General features: G+C 41.7%; 1 protein-coding gene across 1 annotated transcript; it reads left to right on the top strand.

Moving 5' to 3' along the window:
- LOC131281569 (JNK-interacting protein 1) lies at positions 1 to 7,713 on the top strand. Its single transcript, XM_058310910.1, has 5 exons — positions 1 to 83; positions 3,206 to 3,801; positions 5,158 to 5,906; positions 7,313 to 7,497; positions 7,583 to 7,713. Exons 1-5 carry the CDS (start codon positions 1 to 3, stop codon positions 7,653 to 7,655), a joined length of 1,686 nt encoding a protein of 561 aa, XP_058166893.1. The 3' UTR covers positions 7,656 to 7,713.
- The last annotated feature ends 3,789 nt before the right edge of the window (positions 7,714 to 11,502 follow it).

The following is an 11,502-nucleotide window of genomic DNA, read 5'->3' as shown; positions in this document are numbered from 1 at the left end:
ATGGCGGACACGGAGTTTGAGGAACTCCGCCAGAACCTGGATGCGTTGCCAACGTTCCGGAAGACTCCTGCACCGTTTTACTCGTAAGTATATTGAAAATATTAAAAAGGAGGTATAGAATCTTCCCTCATTTGCGCAAAAGTATGGAAAAAATGTTCATGCAGAGCTTCAATGCGATCTGTGAAAATTCCTCCATCACCTCGTGAACCGTGCGTTCGGATGTGTGCATGCGCGTGTGCTTGTGTATCAAATCAGTTTTCATAAGTTCTTCTAAGAGAAACCAACGATAACAAAAAAGAAGAAGTAGAGAAAAACAACCAAGGAACAACCCTAACCACCAACTGCTTATTCACGGCACGACATTCGCCACGAATCCTTGACACGACGTTCAAGCGAGCCTAAGTGATGCATAAAAACGCGTTCTAACCGGGTAGTAATAGCAGGCTGTCGAGTTCGGAGGAAATTATCCCATGAAAATATGCACGGAACCTGCGGAAAAGGGGTTACGGGAAGCCCAGAACCTCATGCGGACGGAAATGGGCCACTGCAGGGTGTTTTGCGTATCAGATTCAGTCCATGTGTCGCCTCCAGTGCGCCATCTTCTTCTGCCGCTGTCGGGGTTTTTGCTCCGGATGAGCAGGAAATGAGTGCAGGGACATCAGCTTCCCGCTGCGTGTACGTGTGTGTAGGTGTGGTGTTTGTCCTGAACAGCATTCATATGACGTGAGACCATCCGTCTCCATCGCTGGGATGCTGAACAGCATGTGTTGTTATTATTGTTGCAACCTTTAGTACGGCGAACAAAACAGGAGAGCGTCAAACGGGATGGATTGAAAACTGTCCATCGTCAACCTATGACATGTTCTTGCGTGTGTTTTGTGTGTGCGTGCGTGTGTGTGTGTGTGTATCTCTCACAATGTTGCCGAGCGCAATAATAAAAGCATCGTAGGAAGTGATTTATGGAGTAGGTTTTAAAAATAGTTTATTCACCTGTCTTCGTTGGGCTCTTGATGATGAAAAAGACGGTTTCGCTTTTACGACTAGGAAAAAACATTTTCCAAAGTGGACGTGGGAAACCTCGCCGAACATCCTACCCACTTCAACGCTCCCCCCATCGAATGCTCATTCTACTGTCGTGCACAGGACGCACTGTTGGAAATGAAAAAGCACACAGATGGATGGCACCGAAGAACCGTGTTCCTTTTTTCATGGGCTGCAAGTGATGGCACCGGACCGGGACTTTTATTGTCGACGACAACGATGAATGTTCCAGCGCCAACTTGTGGCGAATGATTTTTCCGCCCCGGCGTTCGTTATGGTGGACGGCATAATGTCCATGGGCGGACAAAACGGAAAGCCGCTCTCCTCCTACAAACACTTTCCCGCCGGATCCGCGGGAAGAATGTAGGATCTGCTTTTCAATTAAAATACACTTACTCATCTACTCGCCGGTAAAAAGGTTTCACATGAACCGTAGGACGCAGCAGAGGAAGGAAGTATAATGTGTTTTGGGGGTGGTACAAATGCACTTTCCAACTAATGAGTCACGGTTGAGCGTGACTCTTGCATTGCAACATTTATAATTCCAGTCAAATAAACCAACTTGGGGTGGTGTAGGTCATGGCACTAGTCTTAATGAGGTCCTTTATTTTCTTGTTTGCTTTGAATGAAACGAAACTTAGCAGCCTTTAACATTTTGTAGCTGGTGTTTATTTGAATATTTTTTCTGTTTTACATATTCGTATTTTTTCATTTCAAAAGGACCATTCATTTAATTTTTCTTAGGTGTTTTTGTTCATTCACATATTATAATGGGTCTAGTGAATTGTAAAATTGTTTATTTATTTATTTTTTCAGAACGGACCGCCGCTCAGGAATGGTCAAATTATTTCGCATCATTATTGTCTATGTAAATACAAATGTTTTGCTAAAAACTATTCACTATTACACCGTACCTTATCAATGCTCTAGTTGATATTTCTGTTGTTCGTTGGATCAAATTTATCAAAGTTTATTCTTGATGTTAAGATATTGATTCACGCATTTTGCATGAACCTTTTTGAATTGTTTAACTCATCACTAATTCAGAGAACGGTTCCATTTTAATCTGATTGTTTTCTAATTGCTACGAGCACTTTCAGTCAGTTGATTGCGGCGTATCAATTGGGATCGATACCAAAATGAGGTCCCGCAGAGCTCAGCAAAGCTTATAGGGCTTTCCAAAACGCCTCGGGAAAACAATTTCCATCCGTCTGAAGCGCGATGAAAGTCGTTTGGATGCATTAAATATTGAAGATATTCTGTCGCTGATAGCCGCTATGGATGGTAAAAAGAAGCAAAAAAAGCGCAACAAAAACCGGAAAAGTGAGAATGGAGCATGAGAGCAGAAAACAAAAATAATAAAGAACGTTTACCACTACTACACTCTGCCTTCTTTCGCCATTTAATCGAGAGTACTAAAATTAATCGAATTTTGGATCCGGCCGGATTCGGCGGTTTCCACTTGTTCTCCTCAGAAGCTTCTAAATTGATGCGTTTTCCCAACAAGGCGTAAGTCGTGGCTCGGTGGAGGACCTTCTGTTTCGTCGTGCCGCCGGTTCGCCATAAACCTTCATTTGCGACACATCCGGGGGCGCCTTGTTGATCGGTTCCGGCGGCCATGTTGATGCCGCTTTACGAGCCTGAGTGGAAGAGATCCGCATGGTCGGCCGTATTTTGCCGGACTGATGTCACCCGGAGGAGATAAAATCCGATCAATATTTAGACGAAATGGATGGAACACACAAAAAACACACATTCCGCTCGACGTAAGACGCCAAACGTGCGGATGCTTCGATACTGGCAGTTTGGAACACTCTTTGCTCGTTTCGAGCGTCGTCTTTCGTGTGCAGTTTTTGAAAACTGCCACGAGCCAATGCCATCTAAATGGGTCAACAAGATGGAGCCTGCGTCCATCCGAGGCCATGACGGTGTCCGTTGTGGCTCGATGGAAAGCCGGGGATGGAATGCGGTTGTTTTAAATTTATTTAAAATCAAATGAAAGCACAATTAGGTTAGGGCTCGGACTTCTCGTTGCGATGAGATTTGTCATCCGCGAGTCAACGAAATTAGAGTTAAATTAATTATGCCACCTCAATCCAATCCTATAGTCGTCTCGGGACTTTTATTCACTTTCTCCTGCCATCCTTTCTGCCAACATTCACAGGCTAGTCGCTGGTCTGGACTTGGACGAGGACAGTCCGTCGTCGAAGAGTGACTCGTCCGACCACGAAGAAGACTGTCCACAGTCGGCCAGCGACGGCACGGTGGACTCGGTGCTCAAGGGAACGCCCAGCAAAACGCAGCAGCTCATCCAGACCATCAGCACGATCAGCAGCAGCAGCAGCACGGGCGAGGACGACGAGATCGGCGATGGGTTGCGGACGGTGGCGCACGTCGCCGCCAGGAAGTCTTCGCTAGGGGCGGACGACGAGCAGCTGCTTGTGGTAGTGGCAGGATCAGGTCCGGAAAGTTTACTACAGTTACAGCTGACGCCGTCACACGGACAGCACACATCGGCGGATGGACAGTGTACGGCTGGAATTGCGGCCGTCACTGGACCGACTCCGGGAGTTCCCGGAACAACAGGAACGGCGAATGAGATGCACGGGATCGCGGGACAGCATCCAGCGGGAGGTGTTGGCATGATGCCAGCTGGAATAAACAGCGCCCATCTCGCCCGAACCAGTTCGCTGCCCTGGATTCCCGGGCAGGTGGAGAGGAGAAGACGCAAACTACCGGAAATTCCTAAAAATCGTAAATGTAAGCCAACGTGACGCAATCAATGAGACGAATTCTTTTGTTTCGGTTTTATTTTGGTATCAGTTATAGATCTGCTGACCTTCTTGGCAAATGTGTCATGTATAGTTTTTCAATCGGTTTATGCCGATGGTGTTCTTTATTTTTTATTATTTTACAACAAGCAACATGTTCTCAATAGCTTAAAATAGTCGAAGAAATTTAGAAAACCGTGGAGTTGAAGGACCGTACATTGCTACACGAAAGATAATTCGTCCTGAATGATTTTGCTATACAGACTGGCTCTAAGTTATGAACATTAGAATACATCTTGCGGTAATGCTTTTAAGTGATCATTTTACAACTGTTTAGCGTCTTTAGCTATAACTTCACCGTTGTTGAAGATTTTAAAAATTCATAACGGTTACTTTTTAGTATACTATTTCTTGGCTATCTTTTGGCGATTTTAATTTGTTATGCACCAATTCATTATTCTGCCAGCTTGATGTAAAGCTAAAAAGATTGAATTAAATGGACTTTGAATCCTTGTCAACTTTTTTTTTATTGAAAATGTAAATTCAACAGTGTGCGCTAGAAAGCTAATATACAAAACCATCTATGAAAAAACATCTTTAATATTTTTAAGATCACGCCACAATTTGACCTTGAAGTTGTGATTGTTTTTAATTTCCGTAGGTTGTTTCCGTAATGGGCTATGTTCCACTATTCCGTACGCTAGCGTTTCGATGCGTTATGCGGGATGCGTTGCTACGAAAATTGGTGCTATTTTGATGATTAGTCCCATCCTCTTACCCCAACATTTTTGATTTGTGTGGTCACCTTAGGATGTGATTTGTAATCACAAAACTATGACTTTATTTTTTTAATGTTGTGTAATGATTTATAGCGCATATTTGAAAAGAAAAATTAAAGTGTCTTAAGAAGAGCGGTCAAGATTATAGTCAACTTGATTCTTGAAACTGGTTGTACAGAAAAATCTGAAATATGTGCTCTAGATGTAGCATAAAATTTTATGAACTACCTTTTCTTTAAATATTCAACCTTTAATACCTCAATTAAATTCAGAATCTGCTTAGCGGTCAAAATTTCCGTTTTAAAGTGGATAGTTTATATGGTGCCTATAGTCACAGCACGATTATAATGCTGTAAAACAGGACTTTTACGATAACCAATTTATTTTTGAAGACCTGCATCTTGCTTCACAAAATTGTGAAGCTATTTAGATTTTCAGAACATTTTATTGGCACAATTCCCAAAATTTATTTAGGTTTGGAAAAATATAAATTAAATTTTTATACTTTACGAAAACAAACACCTTTGCCTATATAACGATCGGTTTTCTGTCGATCTTACTTGTAGCTTCCGTTCTGCAACTTTTAGCCGGACAGACATCGCTGGCGGACGAGCTGAGCGCCAGCAACCGCAAGCTAAATGGCCACTACCCGGCGGCGGCAAGCGGGGGACCTCCGCAGCACACCACCTTCTTCAAGCAGAGCTCGCTGCTGGCGCTCAAGTGCAGCTACCTGCTGGACGAGGACTCCAGCCCGGATTCGGAGCGGCTGCAGAGTCTGGGGGACGTGGACAGCGGCCACAGTACGGCCCACTCGCCGAACGACTACAAGAGCATGTCTCCGCCACCCCCGCAGGCCGCCTCGCCCGTCACCTCACCCTTCCCGCCGCCGTACGGAGGCGTGCCGTTCAGCCAGCTCGAGATGCTGGAGGCCACGCACCGCGCCCTGCACAAGTTCGTCCCGCGGCATCACGACGAGATCGAGGTGGAGATTGGGGACCCGATCTACGTGCAGAAGGAGGCGGAAGATTTGTGGTGCGAGGGAGTCAACCTGCGCACCGGGCGCCAGGGCATCTTCCCGTCGGCGTACGCCGTCGATCTGGACTACAACGACTTCGACCCGACGTCGATCGAGATGAAGCGCGAGCGGTACTTGCTCGGGTACCTCGGCTCGGTGGAGACGATGGCTCACAAGGGCACGGGCGTGGTGTGCCAGGCGGTGCGGAAGATCGTCGGGAATGGGTCCGAGTCGCCGAAAGCACAACCCTGCATACTGGAGATCTCCGATCAGGGCTTGCGGATGGTCGACCGATCGAGGGTGAGTATTGGTTCGGTAAAAAAAACATAGTCTTTCAGTTGACTCCTTCCGAAACACTTCGAAGCTTTTCTGCACGGGGTTCCACAGTGGTTGTTTAATATTTTTATGTTTATTATTATGTTAATTATAATGTAAAACTCAACGGACCAAACAGAGTCCCAATGAGTATCTAAAACTAAAACTAAAACTAAAACTAGTGTAGACGCATGTGAACAAACTTATAAAAAATTCGGGTCCATTGTTAGGCGTAACTTAAAGGTATTAGCGTCATCACAGAAATTGAAAGCGTAGTGAGCTCTATTAAAAGTATTGCTCATAGCGGTCATTGGAGCAAACTGGCCATAACGCGTACTGTTAGAGGATAATCTTAGAAAATCAGAATTACGAAACCGTCTACAAGGTGCGCTGAAGTTAACTAGTTCTAGTAGGTTTGGGGCATCAATCTCACCCTGAATCAGATTACCCACAAACACTGCCTGTAGTATCAGTCGTTGTTTGAGTGTTTGCAGTCCTAAAGGAAGGCAACGCGAGCGGTAAGAAGGATATGTATCCGAGTTTCGCCAGGGGAGCGACCGTATCGCTAATCTCGTAAACCTTTTCTAAGTGTTCTCAATCCTATCGTGCCAACAGTTGAAATGCGGAAACCATATTACACTATTAAATTCCAGAATAGAGCGCACAAAACTAACATACTACGTTTTAAGACACAATTCCACGTATATCATCCTCAAATTCTGAGAATTTTCCTCTTTTTTGATAAAATATTTACCCTCATCTCTGTAATATAGTACACGTTAGTGCATTAGCACAAAGAAACACAATACAAAAACGTGACACTTAATGACCTTTTCTTCCTCACAAAAACAAAATTCAGATAATTCAGATGCACCGTTCTCAACCTTTTTTATTTTTCATTTATGTACATGCAGTCGAAAGTAAATTTTAAACTCATTACACAGTTGATACGAGAAGCAATTTTTCTTGAAAAAACTAAAAAAATCCAACTTCCAAATTTAAACACATATAATTCTCACTTAACGTGTCTGTATAAAGCCACAAGTTTTTATTGATATTGAGGCTTTTTAAGATTGACTTTATACTGAATACTGCTACATTATTTGATGTAGTATATTTTTATTAATTATGAAACGTAGTTAGAATGCAAAGCGGATGTAACGCATGGACATATACTACAGCACAATAAAAAGAAGTTTTTCCATAAGTCACTATGTGTATGTTTCACAATATTACATCACTCTTGGGAAAGTATTTTATCATTTGTTAATAATACACTAATGAAACCCTTCTCAAGCGTCTTCCCCAACCGTCGGCATGAAAAATTAATGTTTCTTTTATTGTTTGTGCACTTCTGTGTGTTTTTTTCGATATCCTTTCCGGTGGTGCAGAACAAAAAATCCAAAGGGCCGTGCATAGACTACTTCTACTCGCTGAAGAACGTATCGTTCTGCGCGTTCCACCCGCGAGACCATCGCTACATCGGCTTCATCACGAAGCACCCGACGGTGCAGCGGTTCGCGTGTCACGTATTCCAGGGGACCGAATCGACCCGGCCGGTCGCGGAAGCCGTAGGGTAAGTAGGCATACCTTCTGGAAGCATGAATATTGAATCTCGCACCGAAACAACTAACCTCCGGTCGACGTTTCCTTCGTTGCAGTCGAGCATTTCAGCGGTTCTACCAGAAGTTCATAGAAACAGCATATCCAATCGAGGACATCTACATAGATTAAATGGTTGACGGAATGCGGTATCCAAAAGTTACAGTGGGAAAAAAGTGTACGCGAGACGAAACAGAATAGAGAGAGAAAGAGAGAGACAGATCACCTTATTACCAACGAAGATATTCTCCTCATCAAACTGTCCATCGCTTTCGGTGCTGTAAAGTAGTGATTAGTTGCATCCCACGTTATGTTGCATTTTTTGGGGAGTTTTACATTACGTACATTTGTTCTGCAAATTTTATTCGACAAACTTTTCAGAACTAGAAAAAAAAATCCCTTGGCACTGAGGCTTATAAAGTTTAAGTTTGCAAAAGTGTAACATCACGTGTATCATTAAAACCAGTGTTTTCCCGTACTAGCTAAGGAACCAAAACCGTGAGCAAAGAAAACCAAAGAAAATAAATGTTAGAAAAATAGCAGGGGTCGCTTTAGCGTGGGCGACAGTTACGTTGTTAGTGTGTATTTATCTGAACGTTTTGATTTGGTTTATCATTTTGGTAGGAAAAGGACGCAAGTAGCTTAAAGAAAAGTCTGCTTTTCTAGCACCTGCTTGGAGGACACTTTTGCCAATAATTTTCATTGGTGGTAGAAACAACAGGGGTTATCGGTTATTTATATTGCATGATTGCACCTAGTGACGCTAGCAAACCTCCCGCCTAGAATGGTCCGCACATTTACTTGGGCTGTTTAAAATTCAACATACTGCTGATCAAGCGAGCTGCAGGTGAAAGTTATTTCCAGTGTGTTGAAAGCTTTGTAAATTTTGTGAAGGATTTTTGTGCTCAGAGAGATAGTGGAGTAGGCGAATTTTTCATACGGGGAAGGATTTTTGCATGAACAAGGAGTAGTGGGGCAGCTAGTGGATAGAACTTAATATTCTCCAGTTGATACACATGTTTTCTCCTTTTTTCATGTACAACTAGTGATATAGTAATGCGAGGAGATGAGAGGAATAGGGACGACTCTAACTGGGGCACATCAGAACGTTATATTATTTCACAAACCATGGTCGGACGATTCGGAATCAATGTCGTTTCAACAAACGATCGGTCAATGTTAAATTATCTGGAATCTCAAAGCATCTAAGAACAAAACACCGTTTAGTGGATCACTGATGGTCGGATGCTTGCCGACGATTTCGTTCGAGATTCTGGCCAGCAACTCAACAGCATCTTCAGGCTTATCGAATCAATGGGACCGAATACGTTCAAAATATCGCTGTTAGCACACATTTGACAAAGTTGGTCAGGCTTTGTTTTACTTCCATGCGAAATTTGAAAGTAGGATCACCATCCAAATTAGCAAAAGTCAAGCAAGGGGAATACAAAGATGGTAGAACTAATAGAAGTACATTTCATCTGATGAAATGTACAAAAAATGGGCACTTTACAGTGCGTTAAATAAACAGTACGTAACCACAAGAAGAAATCACACACACAACATAAATCTTACAAAAAACCTCTAAGAAACTGAATCATGCAACACAATAACTTACTCGCGAACTCTTTGCAAATTCTTCGTACATTTTTGTTTTTCCTGTACATACCAGTAGATAAAATAAGCAACTTGAACTCGAATGGCTAACAAGTGAAGCAGGCAGGATTAGCAGAAGCAGCCCGGAAGGAACAGTTAAACGGAAACGAAACAAAACTATATTTATAGCACAGAAAGAATAGTAATGCAATGAAAAAACGGCTTTAGAGGGAATATAAACGAAAGCGGCAACATAGATAAACACTGCTTTGCAGAGAAGGGCTGAAGAATATTACCGATCGCTTTTATTTCCAGAACAGAAATAATAACAGAGCTACAGCAAATGTCTAGTTTTTGAAAAAAAAAAATCAAAGCCCTCTGTTACATACTCCTATGTTAATGGCAAATTGTATTGATCGAAGAAATAAAAAAAATAAACAAACTACACACGTGATACTTACTGCTGACGGTTTTAAGTGTAATACTGTATGTTTATTCAATTATTTCGTTTGAATGTGGCGACAGTGCTTGCGCGGGATGTTGCAAAAAATGGTAGCAAACGCAAGTCGTGGAGAATAAACGCTAAAGCTTTTCTTATTACCTTCTCCAAACGCATTCCACAACAAGGCAAAAAAGACATACACAGCAATTACTAGTTAAATTGATCACTCAACATCAACCTCGACAAACTACTGTTTATCCTGTACGTAAAAAAATGGAAAGTACTAACATTTAAGTAAGAAGCATTAAAAGAAACCAAGTAAACTCACGAATATTCAAGCATAATGTAAGCAACAACTGCAAAAAATGATGACGTTCAACTGTAATCAATGAGCTGATTTATCATGATTAAAACTAACACGAGGGCGAACATACGAGTAACGGAAAAATTTCAACACAAATACACAAACCACATAATTATAACATACAAAATAAATATATATTTATCCAGCTGCATTGGAAAGAAAAGCACACGAAAATCTCATTTATCTGTTAAAATTCTACTACAACAATCTAATGAACAATAAAGTTGGAAAGTGAGTATTATAACATACGAAATAAAAATGAACAAACTGCAAGAAACAACGCGAATGTTTAACATTCTTAAAACATATGAGACGACTAACATTGAAACACGTTTTTTCCTATAACACAATTGCGGGCGATAACAACCAAGAATACTCATGTGTTTATTGTCAGGGAACAGGATGAAATGTATGAATTCATGAAAAGTGTCTTGTGTAAGGTTGGTGCTTGAGGCGTGTACGTGCGTGTGTGTTTGAAGAGATGGCTCGGTCGGATTATGATGGGAGAAGAAATGCCTACAATACTACAGTGCAAAATGTACAAGCAAATAAATAACTGTGAAAAGTCTAACATGAACCCATAACTCTACTTAAAGTGATTTTTTTCTCCGATTTGTGTAGCAAGAAAGAATCAATTTGCTTCCCACAATTTCGGACCCACAGGTGAGAAATAAGTTAAAGAGTTAATTGAATTGGTTTTTCTTTTGTTTATTGACTGTTGTATATCTTATTTGTGTGTTTGTTAATTTGATTTTTGGTTTTAGTGTATGACGATCAAGAGACTTAGCAAGAGAAACCTTTCGCCTTCGCCACGGATATTCCCGAGCGCTAACGGGCCAGCAACGGATTGCTAGAAACTCTATCCAACGGCCTTTATTTTTTCTACGGCCATAACATATTAGAAAAAAAACTGTTCCAACGCGAACTTTCAGGAAAGGGCATCCAGCAATCTTCTATAACGGTCTCGTTGTGTTTGGGGCAAGATGTCGCGGAGGAAAAAACTTGTATTACACATAATTTCATGAACATCTGATCTCCTAGTTGGTTATTCGCTAAAACGGGATTTTGTGTTTGTTCTGGTCAAATAATATTGTCATACACCCGGAAGGATAAAGAGGTGATCTTTCGTGTAAGGTAAACGAAGGAAAGAACGATAGTTAACAAGTAAGCTCATTTAAGCTGAGGGTATTTCGAGGGCTGTCTCATTAATCGGAATCGAACATGCATCGCTAGCAATATGGTAAACCACGGTCTGTTGGTATTCGGGTAAATTCGAAACAATGTACAGAACTCTGAAGTAGACAGTAGTAGCAAATCCAATACAAAAACAAATGTCATATATGGATATCCGTCCGCCTCCTTGTTGCACTTCCCTTAGCCATTTTTCTTTTACATTTGTGAAATTCCAACAATTAAACTTTTAAAACTGCACATTGCCACTGCAACACTATTCCAGTTCTTCCTCTCATTTATCACTCAGCATTACTACACACACATACAGCGGTAAATTATTACAAACTTATTAGATCAGTAACTTTATTTCGTTGCTCAATGCTATGCCTAAAGCTACGCAACAT

This window comes from Anopheles ziemanni, chromosome 2 (assembly GCF_943734765.1).
Source record: "Anopheles ziemanni chromosome 2, idAnoZiCoDA_A2_x.2, whole genome shotgun sequence".
Lineage (NCBI taxonomy): Eukaryota > Metazoa > Arthropoda > Insecta > Diptera > Culicidae > Anopheles > Anopheles ziemanni.
The sequence above is the reverse complement of the archived record's forward strand: the minus strand, read 5'-3'. Positions and strand labels throughout refer to the sequence as shown.

Coding starts and splice junctions, on each gene's coding strand:
- LOC131281569 (XM_058310910.1), top strand. CDS start 1: ATGGCGGACACGGAGTTTGAGGAACTCCGCCAGAACCTGGATGCGTTG. Junction 84..3,205: donor ACTCCTGCACCGTTTTACTC/GTAAGTATATTG, acceptor CAACATTCACAG/GCTAGTCGCTGGTCTGGACT. Junction 7,498..7,582: donor CCGGTCGCGGAAGCCGTAGG/GTAAGTAGGCAT, acceptor CCTTCGTTGCAG/TCGAGCATTTCAGCGGTTCT.